The 23,664-nt window shown below is 28.4% G+C and overlaps 1 protein-coding gene across 3 annotated transcripts; it reads right to left on the reverse strand.

The window, feature by feature from the left end:
* Positions 1-392: 392 nt before the first annotated feature.
* LOC123898636 (peroxidase P7-like) lies at positions 393-22,896 on the reverse strand. Of its 3 annotated transcripts, none has more exons than XM_045949650.1 (3): positions 22,517-22,798; positions 2,727-2,918; positions 393-1,148 (listed from the first exon to the last, which is right to left on the reverse strand). In XM_045949650.1, exons 1-3 carry the CDS (start codon positions 22,727-22,729, stop codon positions 594-596), a joined length of 960 nt encoding a protein of 319 aa, XP_045805606.1. In that variant the 5' UTR covers positions 22,730-22,798; the 3' UTR covers positions 393-593. The 3 variants fall into 3 exon arrangements, with proteins under 3 accessions (XP_045805606.1, XP_045805607.1, XP_045805605.1); XM_045949651.1 differs by lacking the exon at positions 22,517-22,798 and adding an exon at positions 3,059-3,341; XM_045949649.1 differs by lacking the exons at positions 393-1,148; positions 2,727-2,918 and adding exons at positions 18,367-19,384; positions 21,163-21,354 and having other exon boundaries at positions 22,517-22,896.
* Positions 22,897-23,664: the final 768 nt, after the last annotated feature.

Here is a 23,664-nt window from a genome sequence, read left to right on the forward strand (position 1 = left end):
ATGGGAAAAGCATGAAGATAAGCCTTATAAATTATTCCATCTAGTCTTTTTATAAGATCCACTTCACATTTCTAGATTAATTGAATACATAAGGTATCAGCTATATACTATCAAATATATTAATTATTCAATCAATCTAGAAAGGTGAAATGTCTTTTATAAAAATGACCGGAAGAATATATTACTTTTATCATGTAACCGTTGCTTGAATATTTTGTAAAAATTATCATCCGGTACAGTTGAAATCATATCCAATCAATATGAATAAGTCATTACTATTATGATCATATTGTCTTACGCTTATTCTAAAAGCATTTAATTGAGTTGTTTATTCAACTAAGGTTACAATTGAGAAAGAAAAAAAATATACAGACAGATATGTGAAACAAGTGTGAAAAATAACATAAAATTACTTTGATCCATTCATTATTTAAGACAAGCAACATACATATAACAACTTGAATGTATTTGTGGATATACAAACATTCATATTTGAGAAGCACCAGCATCAACATTAATACTACAATTGCCAATGTGTCCAATTGATCTTGTCAAACTTTATGACTTTGATGTGTAGAGAAGAATTCTCAAAATCAATTGACAAACCTGCAATCCTTTCTAATCTCTCCTTTAGTCCCGGTGAGAGGACTAATTTTACTCAATTTCACCATAGCAGCAGCAAAGTCTCTAGCAAAAGCATTACCATCAGTACTATAAGTCCTAACCAAAGAAACTTGAGAACCAACACCATTGAAAAGAATTTGATCAGAATGAAGAAGTCCTTTTTTAGCAATAAGGTCATTATAGTAATTGTTGTCAAACTTGGTTGGAGTGACAGAATCAAGAGGTGCTAAGTTGGTGTCACCACCAGAGGTAGGACAGTTTCTTTTTCTTAAGGTGGCAAAGTTTGTGTCAATGTTGGTTTCATTGTATATGCGAGTTCGGAAAAATTGACATTCTGTTTGACCTATGGTGTGTGCACCAGAAAGGACAGTAAGGTCATTTAATGTTAGACCTTTGTCTTTAAACATTTTAGTGAGAGTTGCAAGGTCAGATGATGGTCCAGGAATTTGGGTGTTGGCTGCATTTTGACTTGCTGTTCTTGCATCTCTTCTTCCAAGTGGCACTATCCATGAAGGTCCTCCAAGCTGTAAATTAATTGGAACATGGTTAATTATTGAAAATAAGAAAGTTATGACTTATGAAGTTATGATGAATCAAAACTGAAATTAGAAATCGTCACAAGACATTAGTTTATATTGGTGCTTATTATTTTTTTTTTTTACCATTAGTATCCGGCGGACTAGACTGTCAAATATGGTTCGAGAGTTAGTTATGATATCAATTGGTTACAACCCCTTCGGGTTGAAGTTGCGGGGATCGAACTGTAGTACTCCTTACCAAGATCAGCGTCACTCTTATGTTTTAGTTGTCGAATTTCATTTAGTTAAGAGTTTGACTTGTAATTAAAAGTTCTGAGATTGAATTCCCTTAAAATTATTGTAAAATAATTATTAATGCACTAGTGAAAAAACCACGATGTAAAAATCCTTCAATAAAAATGTTTTTTCCATTTTAATATTTTTTTATTAGATGGTTAATTAATTAATTTAAACCCACATAGGGTTGGTATAGTGATATTGGCTTAGATCCTTAGAGTATGCTCCTCTCAAGGTCTCATGTTCCATTCCCACGGTTGCCAATTTCGGTGGGCTAAGTCCATATATAGAGCAAAAAAAATTTGGCTTTAAATGGGGCCCCCGCAAGTGAGCGGTAGAATTCGTCCTCTTGAATTAGTCGGTCCTAAGACCGGGTATCAAGTTTTTAAAAAAAATTAATTTTACTAGCTAGCTCTATATAAAAACATCACATGTATCCATTTTACTTTTTTTGGTCTATTATGTATATATTCATTTTATTGTCTCTTTTATCAAATTCAACATGAATTCATACGTACTCTTCATTTTATACCCCACAAAATATCAAGTTGACATGATTACGATCAATTATATTTGATAAAAAGTTAAAAACAGAGAGTGGGTGACATGGTGTGAAAACAAGCCCATGTCAAAAGTGGAATGATATGAAAAAAACAAACATCAAGTTAGCTACATGAGAATGACTGAATAAGATTGGAATCTTATTTTCAAATATCAAAGCATTTTCAATAGGAGTAAGAAACAAATCTATAAAAACAAATGGCTTTTCCATATATTTTTCATGTTTAATAATTTTTTTTCACTTTTTTTTCTTTACTTCTTCAACCAAAAATAGAAAATACGTGAATGGTACTCCAATTGAAGAAGAGCTATAATACATCTTTTCTCAAATAAAATAAATGAAATAATTTTTAGCCAAGCATATATATATATATCTATGCAATTTTCGAATTGGTTTTACGATCCTCTGACTTGTATGCAAAGCATATTATAATTTGCTTTGAGTTGTAAGGGATTGAGTATCCCTTATACTCCTTTATAATATATTTTGCTTATAAAAAAAAATATATCTATTCAATTTTTTTTTCTTTCTAAGACCCCAAATATTAATATGGATGAATATACGCACATATTGTGTACAAAATAACACATGATATTTTATAAAAAATAACATATGACAACTGATCATTCAACCTTTATTACTTTGATTAATAAAAAAAGTAAAAATACCATGTCCAACAAAAGAAAATGTTAAGAAAACACAAAGAAATCAAATGTGTCACTCACCAGAGCTATTCCATCTCTAGTTGCAAGTGCTAGAATATCAGCACAAGAGACAGTGGCATTGCAAGAAGCTTCAACACTAGTTTTAATAGTATCAATAATTTCGAAACCCCTAGCTGAATTTTTGTTAGGTCCTGCATTTTTCTCACCAGTAAATGTCGCAGTGTCATCCAATAAAATAGATCCATCACATCCCTACAAAATATACAAAACAATAAAATTAACATGTGAGTGTAAATTACATATGTTTTTGAAGAAATATAACCCGTGACTTTTATATACTTTTTAGAATAAATAAATGATTTTTAAACATTATCTTAAAGTAGAATGCATACATTGACAAAGCAATCATGGAAGAACAAACGAAGTATAGAAGCACCAATCCTAGCTTCATTATTGATAGCTTTGGTCATTTCACTACGCACAATGGATTGAAGGGTAGGACAAGTTCTTCCATAGAAGTTAGGAGAAAGTTGTGCATTGGTAAAACAAGCTAAGAGAGAAACTAGAATGGAAAATGTAACACATAATTTAGTAAATGTAGCCATAGAAAATAAAATCTAAAAATATCTAGAGCTTGAAGAGAAGAGAAGACAATGAAGTGTGTGAGTTGTGAATGAAGAAGCATATGAAAGATTATGCAATATATATAGATAAAATGTGACGGTAAGAAAATAATCATGTGACTCAATACGCGCTTTTTACTTCTTTTTTTTTTTTTTTATAAAAATAAAAAAGGAAAAAGGAAAAATTTGGGAGCAATTAGTGAAGAAAATATGTTACCCATTACCATTAGTTGACTTACTCCCAATAACGAAACAAAGAAAAAGCTGTATATAATTGAGATTGTTAAAAAAAAATTTTAAAAAAAAAGTGAAAAAGAGATTAAAGTGTAGATGTAGTTATTGATGGGTCGACAATGACATTGCATGTTTAAAGTAGAGAAAAGGATTTAATAGTGCAATAGTTTTTTCATAAAACAAACGTACTTATTAATTAAGCAATGTTTAAATTTGGGGAAAACGTCTTTTTCGATAACACGTACATCACCTCTAATTTTTTAGTAGACATTAAATTCACCTAATCCTTTATATATTAAAATAGAAAACACATAATCATTTTAGCCGCCTAAACTTTACATAACCCCGCCCAAAATCCTTTCAATTCCTTCTCTGATTTTTTCTTAAAAAAAATTAAAAAAGATTTTTGCTATTATCCCTGCTTTTTATATGCCCCGTTTTATTTGGTTAACCTTTTATCTTCCCTATCTATCAGTAGTTAGTTTCTTAGACAATATCCCACTTTTGATTTTTTCTTTTTCTACATTTTTTTGAAAGGTAACTCAAATATTCTTGCCATCATTAATTTCTTTTTCACATTATTTTAGCCACTAAATTATTGAAAGAAAAAATTATTCGTCAAATATATATATATATATATATAATTATTTTCTTAGTTAATTAATAATTAAATTAAACCGAACGTGATTTCGGTTTTGATTTTTAGATTGAGAAGATTGGGAGGTTTATGGCGCCATGAATCCTAGGTTCTGTTCTGCGTTCATCGCTTTTGTTTTCAACTGGTTCTATTATGCATTTATGGTCTTTTAACAATTTGTTTAACCTAATTTTTCTTTTTCTCAATTTAATTATTAATTAATTAAATTTATTTTAGAGGAGTGCTAGCAACACACTCTTTAACAAACACACTCTAAAAGAAAGTGTGTTGGAGTGTGTTTGTTAAAGAGTGTGTTGTTAGCATTATTCTTTTTATGAATAATGCTAACAACACACTCTTTAACAAACACACTCCAACACACTTTCTTTTATTGGTTGAAATTCACATGGGTCCCATAAAAAAATGTGGACCCATATAACTTTTATGGGACCCATATAAATTTTAACCAATAGAAGAGAGTGTGTTAGAGTGTGTTTGTTAAAGAGTGTGTTGCTAGCACTCCTCTTATTTTATTTATTTTCCTAAATTCTTTCATTCATATAAATTTGGTTATAACAAAACCATTAGAGAAGAAATTGCAAATAATTAGAAAAATTTTCCCTTTTAATTGAGATTGGGGTGCCAAAAAAACTGAATTTTTTTTTTAAAAAAAAACTGGAAAAAAAATTTAAAAAACTAATCGGTGACATGACAAGGCAAAAAAATAAAAAATACACGTGGCAGTGCCACGTCATTCTCCATTAAAAAAACAACTAAATTAAAAGTGTATTTTTATAATCAACACATAATCTTAATTAAATTAGAAGGGGTGTATCATCTCATCTAAACGTTATTGTCAGGGTTACTTAAGATCTACTAATTATAATATACAACCAACCTACTTTGCATGTGGAAGAGGTTAATGACGTTAATTATGTCGATGGACCCTTGTTACTCTGTTGTACACGTGTATTAATGTTAAGTTTTTGGTGTTTGGTTAAGTAAAATTACAATATTTTAAAATTATTTTAGTTATTAAAATTAGGGATAATGCTTAAAAATCACATATATAAGAGATAATGTTACACCTTATGTGACTTTCTAGCAAATTTCCTATTTATTAATTGGATGAGTTTTTTTTTCTTCATATTAATTCTCTGGTTCTCAGAAGAAGGGATATTCAGTAATCTAGAGTTTGACTGCGAGGTAAATAAAGTTTGGTAAAAAATTGTTCCTGTCAGAAATTGAATTCTAATTCTTTCGAATAATTCGTTTTAAGGGAAACTCATTAATCACTTGAATATAATATCTTTGTTAAATTGGATGAGTTATTGTTCATAAATTATTCGGGACAAAGCACCATTCTTTTTTTCTTTTAATCAAGTAGTCTAGTAGTTAGAAATACCACCCAAATAAGTGGGATGAATGGGGTTCGAACCCCAATCCAATACATATATATGATACAATGTCCTACCAACTGAGTTAAACTCACGGGACTAAATAACACCATCTAAAATTAGAGTTTCTTTTTATTAAGGATACAATTTTTAAAATTAGAAACAAAAAAGAAATATTTAACATGGGGGTTTAATTTTTTTGTTATCAAATAGTCTTATGGCTGCTAATATTTCTATTTCTAATAGTTTCCAATTGAATTACCGTTAGTTTTTTTTTTTGTCAAGTAATTTAGTGGTTAAAAATTTTACTTTAAAAATGGATAAATAAGATAATCGAATTCGAACTTGATCTAATTTTTATATTGTTACCAACTAAACTAAACTCGCTGGACCTAGTCAGCTACTACTACATTAGTTTGACTCTAGTTAATTGTATGCATGTGTGTACTACATTACATCAACTTGCTTAGAGTTGTTAATTAGTCAATCACAATCACATATCCATCTTTGTGTTATTTTCCCAGCTGACTAATTAATATTGCTCAATTTTTCTCTTATACAATACCTACTCTATGTCTTCTAAATTATTTTGCTTTGTGGCACGGACAAAATCATTTAAAATATGACAAGTTGACAACAGTTAATTATCAGTATTTTCGGGTCGGACAAGAGTATAAATTTATTTATTTATTTTTTAAAAAATGTATATAATCATATACTTTAAAAATCTAAATTTTAGTTTTCTTAATAGATATACTTTCTTTTATTTCTTGTCTCCTCGAATTGACACTAACTAAAATCTTCAAAAAAAAAAAAAAGACAAAAGAGAATAGAATCAACCTTTCATCATGAAAAAGACGAATCTAATGCTATAAACCTTCTTCCAAATTATAATTTTTTTATATAATTGTCTTTATAAAAAATAATTTTTAACGCAGAAACAAGTTCAAATCTATGTAACTTCAAATATTATATTTCTAACTAGATTTCTATTCTACATGTCTAAACCCAATGTATTTTATTAAAGTTGGTGGTATTTTAACCGATAACTAAATAAGTAACTTTTCTGTAAAAAAACTAAATACGTAACTTTCTTTGGTTCTTAATAAAAAAGTAAATTACTTTTGTAAAAAAAAATAAAAAAGTAAATTACATAAAATATATATATAAAGACTTTGTTATTTCAAATATATCTTCTAGTGTTTAATTATTGGGTGTGTTCAAATTCAAATCAATATAAAACAAAAGCCGTCGATAAAAAAATATTGAAAACTGAATAAAATTGATATTTAATATGTTTTGATGTCCTTTTATAAAAATTTCTCGATTCAAATAAAGATTATGATTACTTTTTAAACGAAACAATTATTTATTTTTATAATAGTTCGATATATTTTATTAACAAGTATGTTTTAGATATTTAAAAATCAACTCCAAATTATACCACATTTAATTGGATCGGACCCAATTGATTTTTTTAAATTGACATCAAAATTAAACCTAGTTTAACCTAACCACATACAGCTTGTATTTTGAATCAAATAGTTTTTTACTTTAAAATCGATTCAAACCACATCACTAATATCAAACTAAACTAACTACCCTGATTTAGTCAACTATTTTAAAAAATAAAATAAATTTTATTTATAAATATTCTAGAAAAAAGTATGAGTTGATTGACAATTTTAGTGGGGGGTCTATTATTGTAGAATAGTCTTAACAGGATAAGGATATACTATTCGTAAACTAGATCATGGCATGTCCATATGCAATAAATACCTTAGAAAATTGCTTTTGCTTTTAGGTTTGTGAGACGAACAAATGGTTTTTCTATGAATGGAATCAATCGATGGTCAAAGACTCGAAGGTAGGAAAGCAATGGTTTGATCACGGATATTTCTCATTCATTTGCATATAATATAATTAAAAAAGAAAGAGGCATGCTATTTGAACACAATTCTGATCAATAAGTATTTGACACAGTATCAAATATAGGAGAGAAAAAGAGTGTGCACGCAAACCGAGACAGAAAATATATTATTTAAAAAATGAAAATAGTATACCAACCGTATATTTGTTGGTTTTGTGTTTTAAATCTGTGTCTATGAAACATTTCCGTAAAAAAAAGAGGGATGTTATTTGAACACAATTCTGATCGACAAGTATTTAACACAATATCAAATATAAGAGAGAAAAAGAGTGTGCACGCAAACCGAGAGAGAAAATAATGATTATGCTTCTCAATTAGAAATTAAGACATTAAATATATGTAAATACAAGTTAGTTTGTAGTTTCACTACAAGAAAATACGGGATTAGCTACGATCGCTTTTTTAGGTAATCCGTAGCTAATATCTATTAAAACAGAGTTAGCTACAAATTTGTTGTGAATTAGCTGTTGTATAGGGCGTAGCATGGATTGGGTGGCAAATCACCTATCAAAAAATTTCCTAGCTAATTTGCAACTAATATACAGTAAATCCTAGTTAGTTCCCAAGTAATACCTAGTTAAATAACGTTCAAAAGTTTGTGTTTCCTAACTAAATCGCTAGGATATTGTCATAACAATTTGGCAATAAATCTCTAGCTACATATTCCTAGTGATTTCGCAGCTATATCCAAACTATGTACATATGCATGCTTAAGTCACTATACAAGTGGAAAAAAGTAGTTCGTGGTAATATACAATAGGTCAAATGTATCCAAAAAAAAAAAATTAAGTTTCAAGTTTGTAAAAGTTAGATAACAAGTTCTTAAGTTTTTTAGTTAACAAATCGATCATTTAAGTTTCTAATTTGTTGCATCGTTATTCTTCTTCCAGTTAATTATCCTCCAATGCAGTTAGGCCTCAACTGTCTGGGTATCGTGCTTCACATTAAATTGAGTCTCAAATTCATAATTGTTAACATCAAAATTAACGGTCACGTCAATGTTTCTATGAACGTGTGATAACTGAAAGGATAATGGTGCAACAAATTGAAAAACATATCACTAATTAAAAACTATTACAAACGCAAAATTTAAAGACATCCGAATGTGTTTGGCCTATACAAAATTACTTTTTAAATTATAAATAGAGATAAAATTTGTAAGTGCGTCCCATGATCTTAACCCAAAAAAGTAGTATGCCATGCAAAAACTCTAATCGTATATTTATTCAGCATAAGTAGTGCTATTTTATACTAGGGAAATTCTAATATGGATCACTTCATCAAGTGGTCCATGGTGGACCAGTGATGAATAACATTATAACGAATACAAATTTTACAAAATTCACCGTTGGATTGAAAGTTTATATCATATGGATCATCCATAGAAAAATTGAAAATCATTTGATATGTTATTGAGACACATCAAGATTGACGGTTTATTAAATAACGTAAATTTTGATGGGTCTCAATAACATATCAAATGATTTTCAAAAAATTTTAAAAAATTTATGGATGATCTATACGATATAAATTTTCAATCCAAAAATACAGTAAATTCTTTCTGGATTAACTGTAAACAGCACTTAAGAGACAGACCTTCATTGACTCTATTTGTATCAGGGATGGACCCAATTGGTGAGAGCAGCAAGCAAGCCAAATACACCACAGTGAGTACTAACTAATATTACTTGATCTTTCAAATTCCTTGTTTAAATTTGATTTTAAAACGTGACGAATACATGTTAAATACCTAATTTAGTGAGTCAAAGATTGTCTTTTCATTTTTTAAGACTTTTTGAACAAAAGGGTCATAAACAAGGGCTATTTATATATATCAACCGGCTGGTGTCATATCAGCTAGAAGAGAAACATGCATGCATAGTATTTAATTATGCGTAATAGAAATAAGAGAAATACATGAGGCAAAAAAGCCCGTGGATTTTGAATGTGATGCTTGGCATTCATATTATAGCGAATTAAGGTTGATCTTTGCAGGTTTGCTAGTCACTAATGTGCTTTGTTCCCTCACATTCGTTTGGTTTATAACGTACGTGTAAGTGACCATTAATCTTATGCAGGTGTTTCTTGCTTACCCCAAAGTTGTTACCAGATCTCCAATATAGTGAGGCTTGTAGTATATATATTGAATGTAATGAATGGCCCTTGGATTGAACAACCCTCAAAGGGTAATTTCTCATACCGAAAACTACATTATCCTCTCTTTTACTGTTGATATTGCTTACAATAGATTTTCTCTGTGAATCAGTCTGGACTACTGGTGATCGATGGAGTACTATCACTGGGCATGTTGGAGAGACCCGATGTTAAAGTAAAAAAAACATGTTGAAGTTGCAGCGATTGGGATCAATAGTGCTTAATTAATTAGCATTTTGTATAGTTTTGTGGAGATAGAAAATTAAGTTTGCATTGGAGGGAACTTGCTTTTGTTTCAATGATAGGATTGGATATACCTAACAATGTAAAAAATATCTTTCCTATTTGTTTTTGTTGCTGATTTTAGGATTAACACAGCAGTTACTCCTACTATTGCTTGTGCAACCGTGAGGTTTTGTTACTTGCTTATGTAATTTCTTATTTACTCAATCATAGAAAAAGATAAAACAAACCAGCATAAGCAGATTAGTTGAATGAAAAGAAAAACAAATGCAATAGACAAGAAATTTTGGGGTTCTACTAAAAAAGCCAAAAGAAACATTGGGGTTACTGCATATATTGTAGTTTTAAAATGCAATCCATTAGTTATATTTATATTTATTGTTTTATTATTTTTTAATTTTTTTGTTGTGTTAGCCCTCCGGTTCTTAGGGAGTGGTGTTTGGGTAATTTAGAGTTCGTCGCAATAAAAGATCAATGGGTGGGATGACACAAAAAAGTGTGTCACCTGTGATAACAGTCAAGTCTTATCTCAATATTTGGAGGTATCTATTAAACTTGTAGTTTGTCTAGTGTGTTTTTTTTTTTTTTTTTTGCTATTGATATGTTTATTCATTTGATGAATTATTTCTTTCTTGTAGAAACATCCAAAAGTTGGCAACCATGTCAACAAAGAGTTTAAAGAGTTTGAGAGGTTGCAAGGTATTTTTGGCAAAGATCGTGCAAATGGACAGAGAGCTGATGAAGGAGTAAAAAATGAAATAACTGAGAATCAAGTCGGTGACAATGATAAGTTGGTCAATGAACATGATAATTCACTTGCTTCTGTTGGAAAGATTTTTGTAGAACCATCTTCTAATCGACCCCAACTTGTTCAACTAGCCACTAAATTTTTTGAGAGTTTTGAATGTAACATGGAAGTTGTGACAACTGATTTTGCAAAAGTTGTAGCCAAACTTCCGGATAACACTTTATATATATTAGGAAATTTTTGTATATTAGGAAAATTTCAAAAGAATCAATAAACTTTAATAAAAGAAAATATATTTTTTTGGGAATACAAAGATTTTAAAAAAAAAACCTTACATTTTTTTGTACGTATATGTTTCTTTTTTTGTTTTATACATTTTTACGTATGCAACGTTTCTAATCACCAATAAAAAGGTTATCACCACCACCATTGATGGAAAATAGAAGCAGATGAATATGACAAAAAAAATTGTTTGCCGTTGTAATTAATCAAAACTTTGTAAAAAATATGTAAAATTTGTTAAAATATTTTTTGCAAAAAAACATATTTGATAGGTAAAGAAGAAGAATAAGAAGAAAACCGGTATAATGATGATGAAAGTAAAAAGTATTGAAGAGTTTGAAAAATTCTCAAGGCTTTTGGGGAGATTGTTGAAAAAGTGAACAAAGAAAAGAAGAAAAAACCGGGTGCAGTGATGATGAACTGCGAAAGTAATAAAGAAGAAGAAATTTGATACAGTGATGATGAAAGTAAAAAGTCTTGGAGAGTTCAAAAAAGTCTCAAGGCTTTTGGTGAGATTGTTGAAAAAGTCTGTCAAGTGTATTTTCAACTAAAAAGTCTCTCAAAATCCATTCTAAATAAGAATCTATTTAAAATCGGTAGACTTTTGAAATACCAATAGACATTTTAAGTAAGAACAAATCCTAATTGAATACCAACGGATTTTGTTGCCTCGAAAAAAAAACGTATTTGTCTTGATTGAATACCACAAGATTTATTTAACTTTTTTAAAAGTCTTGATTGAATACCTCAAGATTTTTTTGTCATAAAAAAGTCTTTTAAAATCCCATGAAATCACAATTCAATACACCCCTAAGAAACAAAAGTATATAATTAAATAATGATTGATAAAAAAATATAACTAAATAATTTTTTTATATTGTAAATAAAATATTTTTAATAATTACAACATCAAAATAAGTTGAGTAAAAAAAAAACCATCAAAATAAATTTGCACTAAGAGGCATTGTTACGGTTTTTTTTTTATTTAAAAAAAACACCTTTTTTAGAAAATTAATCACTTATAAAAATATTACTTCTATTGTATTACTCAAGTATTTATTCTTCATATTACTTCTTGATATATCGTCCAGCTCCGTTAATAATATTTATTGGCTTGACCATAAAAGGCATGATAATTCAAATAGTTACCGTATTTAGAATTTAGAATTACTAATATAGGAAATATCAATTAGGTGAATTCTTCGGTGCACATATTATGTGAATATGTACCGGTACACCGCTGATGTGGTTAATAAAGGACAAACATTTAATGCAGATTTTATTTCTTTATTAAGTTTTTTATTTTAAACATTATTTTTAAATATTTGCAAATATATCTTTTACATAAATATAATCATCAATCAAGTTCCAGAACAAATCAAAACATAGATTAAATCTTTCAACCTAAATTTTCATTTTTTTTTGTTAACAAGATTCAAATATTTTAATTAATAAATTATTAAAATATGCATCCTTCAATTTTTTTACGTTTGATTTATGTGTGCTTGAAATATTTTAATTCATAATAAGCTATTAACATGTGTATCGTTCAATTTTTTTAATATTATTAATTTATAAAAGTTTACTATTTATTTACCTGGTTTAATCATTTTTTTTTATAAGCACCTGGTTTAATCATTAATACTACCGGATAGACACACACTAACGTGTCTTTCTGCTTTATTATTGCCCGCACATAATTATAAGAAAAAAATTATTTTTTAGGTTTGTTGAAAAAATAATGTATCCAGTTAATAGTATAGACTGGATACATTATTTTTTCAATGAATTTAAAAAGTATTTTTTGCTTATAATTGTGTCCGGAGGGATTATCTATTTTCTTACACCGGGTTATAATTATTTTTGGTATATAGTCTCTCTGTCCAAAAATATAAGGGAAAATTGGTCAAAGAAAGTATTTTGTGCTTAGGATAAAAAATGAATCGAGTCATAATTATTTAAAAATTGGTGGTATATATCAAATATTTTATAATTGATTGCATTAAAATATATATTCAAATGAGAATAATAGAAAAGTAGAAAAACATTGATGCTTATGTTTCTGCAAATAAAAAAAGAAGAAAAAAAAATTAAAACTATGATAATAATAGTAGAATACTCCGTATTATCTTTTATTCATAAAGGAAATTATTGCATAACAATATTGAATACTCAAGTTGTAATATAGTGTATTAAACTAGCTAGGTATGTTTCTTAGTAGAAGATGGTGGTGGTGAAAAACAAGAACACTTCCCACCAAGACATTTTCCTCTCTGAATTCCACATAAATAATTACAGTCTTCATCAGTTTTACATGGGAAGGAAGTCGGGGTAAGTCCTCTTCCTTCTATTGCCATGCACATATCTACATATTCAAACAATACAAATATATAAAATTAATGTTATTGTAAAAAAAAAATTAAAAAAATTGAAGTGTAAATTAACTTATTAGTTTCAAACCTGATGTGAAGATAAAGAAAGATAATAAGAATATCATTGTGATAGCAATATTCCTTGTAGTATTCATCTTGTATAAATTACTACTATAGAGATTAATGAAATGAATTTGAATTGTATCGTGAGGATTGATAAGTCTCTGTATTTATAGAGAGATATACACTTCACTTGTTCATTGAAATTTTTAGCCACCTGACCAAAAAGGAATATACATCAATGCAAATTAATTATTACATTCTATAAAATCGAGATGTGCAATTATTTGAGTCAAAATGTAGTTATTATGTACATGATATGTGCCTTATATCTTGATATGTTCCATGATGATTCGTGATTAACTATTTTCAATACCAAAAAAAAAAGTATAACATTTTTCTTCCAATACCTTGGAGAATGTTAACTTGTGCCCTTAAAACACATGTTAAGGAAGCAAAAATAGAAATTATTAAATGCTAATTTGTGCATTTTGGTGAGATTGTTGAAAAAGTCTGTCAAGTGTATTTTCAACTAAAAAGTCTCTCAAAATCCATTCTAAATAAGAATCTATTTAAAATCGGTAGACTTTTGAAATACCAATAGACATTTTAAGTAGGAACAAATTCTAATTGAATACCAACGAATTTTGTTGCCTCGAAAAAAAAAACTTATTTTTCTTGATTGAATACCACAAGATTTATTTAACTTTTTTAAAAGTCTTGATTGAATACCTCAAGATTTTTTTGTCATACAAAATTCTTTTAAAATCCCATGAAATCACAATTCAATACACCCCCTAAGAAACAAAAGTATATAATTAAATAATGATTGATAAAAAAATATAACTAAATAATTTTTTTATATTGTAAATAAAATATTTTTAATAATTACAACATCAAAATAAGATGAGTAAAAAAAAACCATCAAAATAAATTTGCACTAAGAGGCATTGTTACGGTTTTTATTTTTTATTTAAAAAAATCACCTTTTTTAGAAAATTAATCACTTTTAAAAATATTACTTGTATTGTATTACTCAAGTATTTATTCTTCATATTACTTCTTGATATATCGTCCAGCTCCGTTAATAATATTTATTGGCTTGACCATAAAAGGCATGATAATTCAAATAGTTACCGTATTTAGAATTTAGAATTAATAATAGGGTCTTGCTAACGAGTGCCCTCGGGGCACTCTTTAAGCATTCCATTTAAAGGAACTTTTTATTCAAAAAGTTAAACACTACAATTTTCAATGTGTTGACTTTACGCATTCCGATAAAAATTCTATAAAAAACTTACTATTGAAGGGCTTAAAGAGTGCCCCGGGGGCACTATTTAGCATTTGCCTTAATAATATAGGGAATATCAATTAGGTGAATTCTTCGGTACACATTATGTGAATGTGTACCGGTACACCGCTGATGTGGTTAACAAAGGGCAAACATTTAATGCAGATTTTGTTTCTTTATTTAGTTTTTTATTTTAAACATTATTTTTAAATATTTGCAAATATATCCTTTACATAAATATAATCATCAATCAAGTTCCAGAACAAATCAAAACATAGATTAAATCTTTCAACCTAAATTTTTTTTTTTTTTTTTGTTAACAAGATTCAAATATTTTAATTCATAAATTATTAAAATATGCATCCTTCAATTTTTTTACGTTTGATTTATGTGTGCTTGAAATATTTTAATTCATAATAAGCTATTAACATGTGTATCGTTCAATTTTTTTAATATTATTAATTTATAAAGTTTACTATTTATTTACCTGGTTTAATCATTTTTTTTTTATAAACACCTGGTTTAATCATTAATACTACCGGATAGACACCCACTAACTGTCTTTCTGTTTTATTATTGCCCGCACATAATTATAAGAAAAAAATTATTTTTTAGGTTTATTGAAAAAATAATGTATCAAGTTAATAGTATAGACTGGATACATTATTTTTTCAATGAATCTAAAAAGTATTTTTTCAAATGTGCAGTAATAAAATGTGACAATTATTTTGGGACGAAGAAAACAAATAAATCTAGAAATCAAATTTAAAACTCAATTGCGGAGGAAATTTTTATAATTCTTTTAATAAGGTTGCAAAAGAATTATTAAAAAATGCTAACTTAACACTAAAGATTAAAATTATGTGCAGAGAAATTTTGTAGGGACTAAAAAACTTATTAAAATTAAGGACTAAAATTAGAAGATTTCTATGTTGTAGAGACAATAAAATATTTAACCCTAAAGAAATAAGTAATATGGAATAATATAGTTGCATTATTATAGAAAAAATCAAAATAATTGTATCAAAAGTAACAAAATTTAGTAATTTAACAATGCTTTTATATGCGTATTGAAGATTTTTGAAACACGACAGTCTAAAAAGGTAATTGGAATTAATAAAAGTATGTATTTCATTTAGCGAGTACAAGAAAACAAATATCACCGAGAAATTTTTCAATAAATTAGCGAGTACGTAGTTCATTTAAAATTAATTAGCTGAAAATATTGATAACGTGAAGTAAATTGCGCTAAATAGCCTTTGATGTGATACTCTTAAATGTATACTGACTTTTTTGAAAAGACGACATTGTAACATTAATTTGAATCGATAAAAATAATATAAATAGATAAATAAAGTCAGAAACTTTCCAATAAATCGGCCGATAAAACTGCAAAATAGAAAAATATATGACGTGAAAACTAATTAAAATTAAGATGTAACGGAAGCAACACGGGAACGGATAACCATGACATGTTAGTAAGACATGAATTAGTATCATTTAGGTTGAACTACACATTTAGCTAGCAATTTGTCTTTCCAAAAAGTCGTTTCCTGATTATTATTCACCTTCCTACTAATGTTATTTTCAAACCACCGCCCAACATTCAAGTCAGGGAGGCTGTGCAATTTGAAATGGAGGCAAAAATTGATAAGTGATTTATACCCACTATTTGATGTAATTAGTGTGGACTATGGGTGGACATTAAACAAAGGGGTCTATATTAGAGTCTTCCTATTTACACATATTTATTTTTTATAGAGTGAGGACTATGGGTGGACATTAAACAAAGGGGCCTATATTAGAGGCTTCCTATTTACACATATTTATTTTTTATAGGGTGTCTGTTAGTAAATTATAACTAAAAAAATAGTTGAATACACTTTGAGGTGCATGTTACTAAAACATTATTCTAAAAAAAGTAGATGTAAACTAGGAATTTATATAAACACTCCTTTAAAAATATATGTTGCTAATTCACACCTTTGTAAAAAATAATGGATGAACTTCAGCATTTCTCTATGAAATTACCAAAATATGCTTCCGCTACTTAAGTAGCGGACGTTATAAAAATCAAAATTTTTGAAAAACAATGTCCGCTACTTAAGTCGTGGGCGTTATAAAGGTAGGGTGTTTTGAAGGATGTCCGCTACCTAAGTAGTGGACAAGGGTATTTTGGTAATTTTGTAGGGTGCGCCCCATAATTGGTAGGGTGGCAAAAGGAGGTCACTACTTTATTTTGCACCTAATCCAGATACTCCATCTCCTCAAATATATAGGAGCCCATATGGATACACCTTTCTACAGACTTTGCTTGGCCCATTTTTTTTTTTTACTTTTTTTTTACTAAACTTTCTTATAAAAAACCCATTAATTTCATTTTGCATTATAATTTTATTATTACACTCTTTAGTTAAAGCTCAAAATCTCATTACCTTCTTACATGCCAAGTGGTGGAATGAGTTGTTTATTTTCTTGACAACGTAAACGAGTTACATGCATTATGAAAAAGTTTCAGGAATAAGGGAAGTAGTACTAGTTCAATTTTCACGTGAATTTATTTAAATTGTAAGTGTGTAAGTTTGTTTTCTTTTAAATTAAAAGAGCACTTATAATTTTTTTTAATTTTTTGCCTTTAAAGGAATTGTGGCTTTTGGACAGAATTTGTAAGAGTGAAACATGAGAGAGGAAGACAAAATATGTTTTTATAAATCGTTAGTGATGGTTAAACTGTTTGGAGCAATATAAGTGTGATTCTTACCGAAAATAAATTTGTTCGAGTAACAAGAGTTTTGAACTCCTTAAACAGATGGTTAAATGTTCAATTTTTGGCTTTAGTATATGAAATAAAATCGGTCAAAAGGGAAGAATCTATCTTGTATACTCTATAAATTTTTCGATAAAGATTAATCATTACTAAACGGTACTGTTGAAAACTTCGTACGTTTGGTAAAAATAAAAAAAAAATTAAGTGTAAAATGCTATTTTTCTATATTTTGTGTATGATATTTTCAACAAAGTTTATAACGAAATCATGTGATGAAGTATCTTAACGAAATCATGTATAATGTGATATGAATATGATGTTAACATTCTTTGATTGTACAATACAAAGATTATTAGATTAGATAGGCATAAGAGCCAACTAAGTCACTATTTGAAGTCTATGAATTTTGCAATATGTGATGGGATGTGTCATACTTGAGATATGCATTGCGTGGGATTAAAGGACTCTAATCCTAGCCACATCTAGTGATCGAAAGTTAACTACTCGATAATATGAATTTATAGCATTTAAAATTCAAGATACAATGTTTAAGAAAATGTATTATTTGATCTTGTCTTCTTGCTTATGTAACTCTTTGTAAATTTGTTTGCATGTTTTTTCAATGCAGATATAAAGTATCAACTTAAAAGAACTAAACTAGAAATCAAAGTCTCTTGTTAATAGTTTAAATATGCTACTTTTGCTCATCGCATGAATGGCAAAAGCATGAAGATAACTTAAGCCTTATAAATTATTCCATCTAGTTTTTTTTATAAGATCCACTTCATAGATTAATTGAATACTTAAGGTATTTATAGAGAAGGAAATACTTGTGCAGACAGATTAGCTAATGCGAGATTTTTTGTTGATGGGTTAGTCTGGTGGAACCAATTATCAAGTTGCTCTAGAGAGAGTTTCTTTAGAGATAGAGTTGGTTTGTCTAATTATCGCTTTCGTTAATCTTGTTTTGGTGGGTTTGGTTTATTCCCCCCATTCATTATTTAAGACAAGCAACATACATATAACAACATGAATGTATTTGTGGATATACAAACATTCATATTTGAGAAGCACCAGCATCAACATTAATACTACAATTGCCGGTGTGTCCAATTGATCTTGTCAAACATTATGACTTTGATCCTGAATTAATCAATCTCTGAATAATCTCCGACACAAATATTTATTAAATTGCTGACATGCCCTCTGATTATTAGCCCCACCAAATTACATAAAAAAAACAAAACAAATGGTGAACACTCAAGTGCACATTTTATTTGGATATGTACTAGTATACTGTTGAGGTGGATAATTCTGATAGGTACAAACATTAATAAACACTATTTGTGAACATATCAAAATTATTCATTTTAACAGTGTACCGATACATAATCAAATAAGATGTGTACTGAAGAATTCTCAAAATCAATTGATAAACCTGCAGTTCTTTCTAATCTCTCCTTTAGTCCCGGTGAGAGGACTAATTTTACTCAATTTCACCATAGCAGCAGCAAAATCTCTAGCAAAAGCATTACCATTAGTACTATAAGTCTTAACCAAAGAAACTTGAGAACCAACACCATTGAAAAGAACTTGGTCAGAATGAAGAAGTCCCTTTTTAGCAATAAGGTCATTATAGTAATTGTTGTCAAACTTGGTTGGAGTGACAGAATCAAGAGGTGCTAAGTTGGTGTCACCACCAGAGGTAGGACAATTTCTTTTTCTTAAGGTGGCAAAGTTTGTGTCAATGTTGGTTTCATTGTATATGCGAGTTCGGAAAAATTGACATTCTGTTTGACCTATGGTGTGTGCACCAGAAAGGACAGTAAGGTCATTTAATGTTAGACCTTTGTCTTTAAACATTTTAGTGAGAGTTGCAAGATCGGATGATGGTCCAGGAATTTGACTGTTGGCTGCACTTTGACTTGCTGTTCTTGCATCTCTTCTTCCAAGTGGTACTGTCCATGAGGGTCCTCCAAGCTATAAATAAAAAATAATTTAAACATCGTAAGACAAAAGTTTATCGAAATCATTCACCTCAACAGTGTACAAGTATGTATATATATATATATATATATATATATATATATATATATATATATATATATATATATATATATATATATACTCCCTACGTCCCAAAATATAAGCAAAAGTGGGTCAAATAAACTTGATGTATTTGGTTAAAGATTTGGACCAAATACATCCACTTTTGTTGACCAACTTTTGCTTATATTTTGGGACGGAGGGAGTATATATATATATATATATATATATATATATATATATATATATATATATATATATATTCAAATAAGATGTGTATTCGTTTAGTTATTGTTAGAAGTCTCACATTGGCTAGAGATATGACAAAGATAGCCTTTATAAGTGTAGTGCAAACCTCAACTCTCAAGCTAGCTTTTGTGGTGGAGTATAGGCCTCTCAAATTCTAATATGGTATCAGAGCCTATCCTAGATCCATTTGTTGTTTGTTGTGGAGACCTCCTATATTTGGGCCACCCGTTGTTGTTGATCCCACGTTCCGCTTGTTCAGTTCTGGACGTGAGGGGGTGTGTTAGAAGTCCCACATTGGCTAGAGATATGACAAAGATAGCCTTTATAAGTGTAGTGCAAACTTCAACTCTCAAGCTAGCTTTTGTGGTTGAGTATAGGCCTCTCAAATTCTAATAGTTATGTATTCTAATTTGTTGTAAAAGAATATCAGTTTAATGGTAAGGATTTGATATTGTATTTTAAAGCAACAAAATTTAAAATAATTATTAGTGACACTGTTATTTTATTGACGTTAACATACATTTCAATACAGAGAAGCGAGACTTTAGTAATTTTGATTTTGGCTGTTAGTAAAATTTGATTAATGTTAGTTCTAGCAAGAATTCAAATTCAAACAATGGTTCTCTTAGTTGTAACAAATTGACTTGGTTTGATTTTTTAGTTTGGTTTTTACTTTTACAATCTTTTAGTAGTTAGTAGAATATGGTGAGTGATTTGATTTTGATCTTTGATGGAGACATGGTTGATAAAAGACTAATTGTGTGTAATGGTACTTGTGTTTTTTAATGTCAAATATTTTTCGATCTTGTTGTTTTATGTGATGTATTTTTAATTGCAAGATATATATTTAAATGGAGGAGCCCATAACAATAACAAGAGTTGACATGAATTTGTGATCAATTATATGTGAGAACAATTTAAAAACATAGAGTGAGGGACATGGTTTGAAAACAAGCCCATGCCAAAATTGACATGATAGGAAAAATAAACATGAAGTTGACATGATTTAAAACAATGATTTAAATAATTATTTATAAATTATAATCTCCTCTCAAAAGAAAATATGGCAACGGTTTATAAATTATAATATCATCACCCACCCACCCTTGCCCTCAACGAATGTGGGTTTTTCTTACCTCGTAATTGTATATCTAGTTGGATTGCATCTCTATCTTCAATAAAAATATATTAAAGTTATATTTTTTTTTTATTAAAAGGAGATTAAGATTATAGTATATAATTAAATAAAATGAATAAATTTTGTATATAATTAAAAATATAATTTTTACTAACAAGGCGATTTTGGGAATATATATCAACATTTTCATCCCCTATATTTTATATCGGGAAAAAACCCAAACTCGCATCCACATTCAATTAAAGTACGATTATAAAATGACACACATATATATATACTTTCAAAAAGATGTATCTCTTAAAATTGAAAATTGAGTGTCACTCACCAAGGCTATTCCGTCTCTAGTTGCAAGTGCAAGAATATCCGCACAAGAAACTTTGGATTTGCAAGCAGCTTCAACTTTGGTTTTAATAGTATCAATCACTTCGAAACCCCTAGCAGAGTTTTTGTTAGGTCCTGCATTTTTCTCACCGACAAATGTTCCAGTGTCATCCAATAGTACAGACCCATCACATCCCTACCAAAATAAACAAAGAAATAAAACTCACATGTTAATGTAATTTTTTTAAGATTTTAAGAATATATAATATTTCCCATGGTTGTTACTTATAAAAAATAGTCACCGTAGTCTAGCCCGTGACTTTCATTTTTATTTTTACAAAAAATAAATAATCTATTTGTCAAAAAATAAAATAAAATAATAATCTAGTTTACGTACTATAATTTATATACATATAACATATACATAGTATTTATTACTTTAACCTCATTATAGGAGATAGAGTAGTTCAATGTTTGATGTTAAAAATTTATGATAAGAATGTCCATTTCTTCTTACGTTCAAAAAAAAATGTCCATTTCTTTTTGAAAAAAATATATAAAAATAAACTTCTGTTTCATACTCAATTAATAATTTTTCTTCTAAAAGAAAATATTTAAATTGGTATGATACTTTAAAAACAACACAAATTTAATGTTGTTAAACTTAAAAGATGAATATGCAAACAATTTGGTAGCACCTAGCTCAATAGTATAAAATGACAAAATATCTACAAATATGATAAAATCAAAGTGATTGAAATATTAACGTCTCTCGATCTGTAATATTGACACTTATGTCATTGATCGAATAAACACCACAGTAAGACAAACTCAAAAAACCTATATTAAGACAATGAATAAAACAAGAAACAACGTAATTAAAAACCCGATAAAAATAAAGAAAGATTAGATCTACAGTGAACCACTTATATATAGCTCAATAAAAAGAAGGAAAAATAATGTAGATGGGTGATCTCAAAACCAAACATATGATGATGGAGCTCTCTTTAAAATAGGGTCGCCTTTCAACATTATGTTAAAGTTGGCAAAACACCAATTCTATAAATGTTAATTATATTATTTAAATATCAAAATATATACACCATATGTCTGTTTCTACATATCTTTTACTTTTTATTATCTTTTGAAACTGACAAATATTTTAAAAATATATACAATAATCAAAGAACACTATCAAAGTCATTTCGCCAAAATTATAAGGTAAATATATAATAGAACTGACTAATAATAAAGATGCTAGTTAGAATGTGAGAACAATTTAAAGTAAAATAATATATAATGCATGATGCATCAAATAATTAAATAAATGATATATATATATATATATATATACTTACATTGACAAAGCAATCATGGAAGAACAAACGAAGTATAGAAGCACCAATCCTAGCTTCATTTCTAATAGCTTTGATCATTTCATTGCGCACAATGGTTTCGAGGGATGGACAAGTTTTGCCATAGAAGTTACTAATAAGTTGTGCATTGGTAGAACAAGCTAAGAGGGAAACTAGAATAGAGAGTGTAACAAAGAATTTAATAAAGGTAGCCATATATTAAATCTAAAAGTATATCTAGCTTGGAGCTATTCCAATGGAGAAAAGCAAAGGTAAGTGTGAGTTGTGAATGAAGAAGCATATGAAAGATTATGTAATATATAGAAAAATTGTAGGTGTTTGACAGTGCATGCATTGCATGTTGGAATATAATATGTGTTCTCATTTGACCCAAAAAAAAAAAAAGTATAATATTTGTACTCATCATTCAATTATTAAATGTCATATATACTTGTAGTTAGTTAGTTTAGTGATGATTGACGTTAAACTTAGCAGAGAGGATTATGGTTCGATCACCTGCAACTATGATCGGGAGCGGACTGAAACCACTTGATGTCAGGACTGATTCCAGAACCAAATTAGACGGTTCAGTCCAGTGAGTCGAATACTGGTGGAAAAAACCAATTTTTTTTTTATTAAATGTCATATTATTTTTTATATTTTATTATTTGAAAGAATTTAATTTTTGAATTATTTTTGTCTATTAATGTGTCTATTCAACAAAATTTTAGGATACACCCAGTTCTTTTTTTATAGTTATTTTCCTAATTTTCAAATTTGTCTGCTCAATATGTGTTTTTAATTTATAGTTTCTTTTAAAAAATTGGGATTATTCCGGGAAGAGAATTTTTTTGAGATAAAGATGAATATGATGGTTACCCATTAATTAGAGTAGTTGAATTATTAGTCTCAATAATTGAAGATCTTTCAAAAGAAAAAAATTCGAAGATAGTGAAACATTAACAAAAAGGGGACAAAAGGAATAGAGTGTGTGAATATTTTAGGGACACACGCTACAATATATTTCCAAAAATAAGTACCGTAATGAATGGTATATTTCTTTAAATGGTCATATGCTAATATGTCTTTCAAACACTTGTCAAATATATATTTTTTTATAGAAATTAAAGTAGTTTTTATTAATTTTGTAG

This window comes from Trifolium pratense, linkage group LG7, assembly GCF_020283565.1.
Source record: "Trifolium pratense cultivar HEN17-A07 linkage group LG7, ARS_RC_1.1, whole genome shotgun sequence".
NCBI classification, from domain to species: Eukaryota; Viridiplantae; Streptophyta; class Magnoliopsida; order Fabales; family Fabaceae; genus Trifolium; species Trifolium pratense.

Bases quoted from the DNA above. Each gene is read 5' to 3' on its own strand.
- LOC123898636 (XM_045949650.1), bottom strand. From the start codon at position 22,729: ATGGCTACCTTTATTAAATTCTTTGTTACACTCTCTATTCTAGTTTCC. The intron at 2,919-22,516 runs GTAAGTATATAT...TATATTTTGTAG, and splicing joins TCCATGATTGCTTTGTCAAT to GGATGTGATGGATCTATTTT. The intron at 1,149-2,726 runs GTGAGTGACACA...ATTAATTTACAG, and splicing joins CTAGAGATGGAATAGCTCTG to CTTGGAGGACCTTCATGGAT.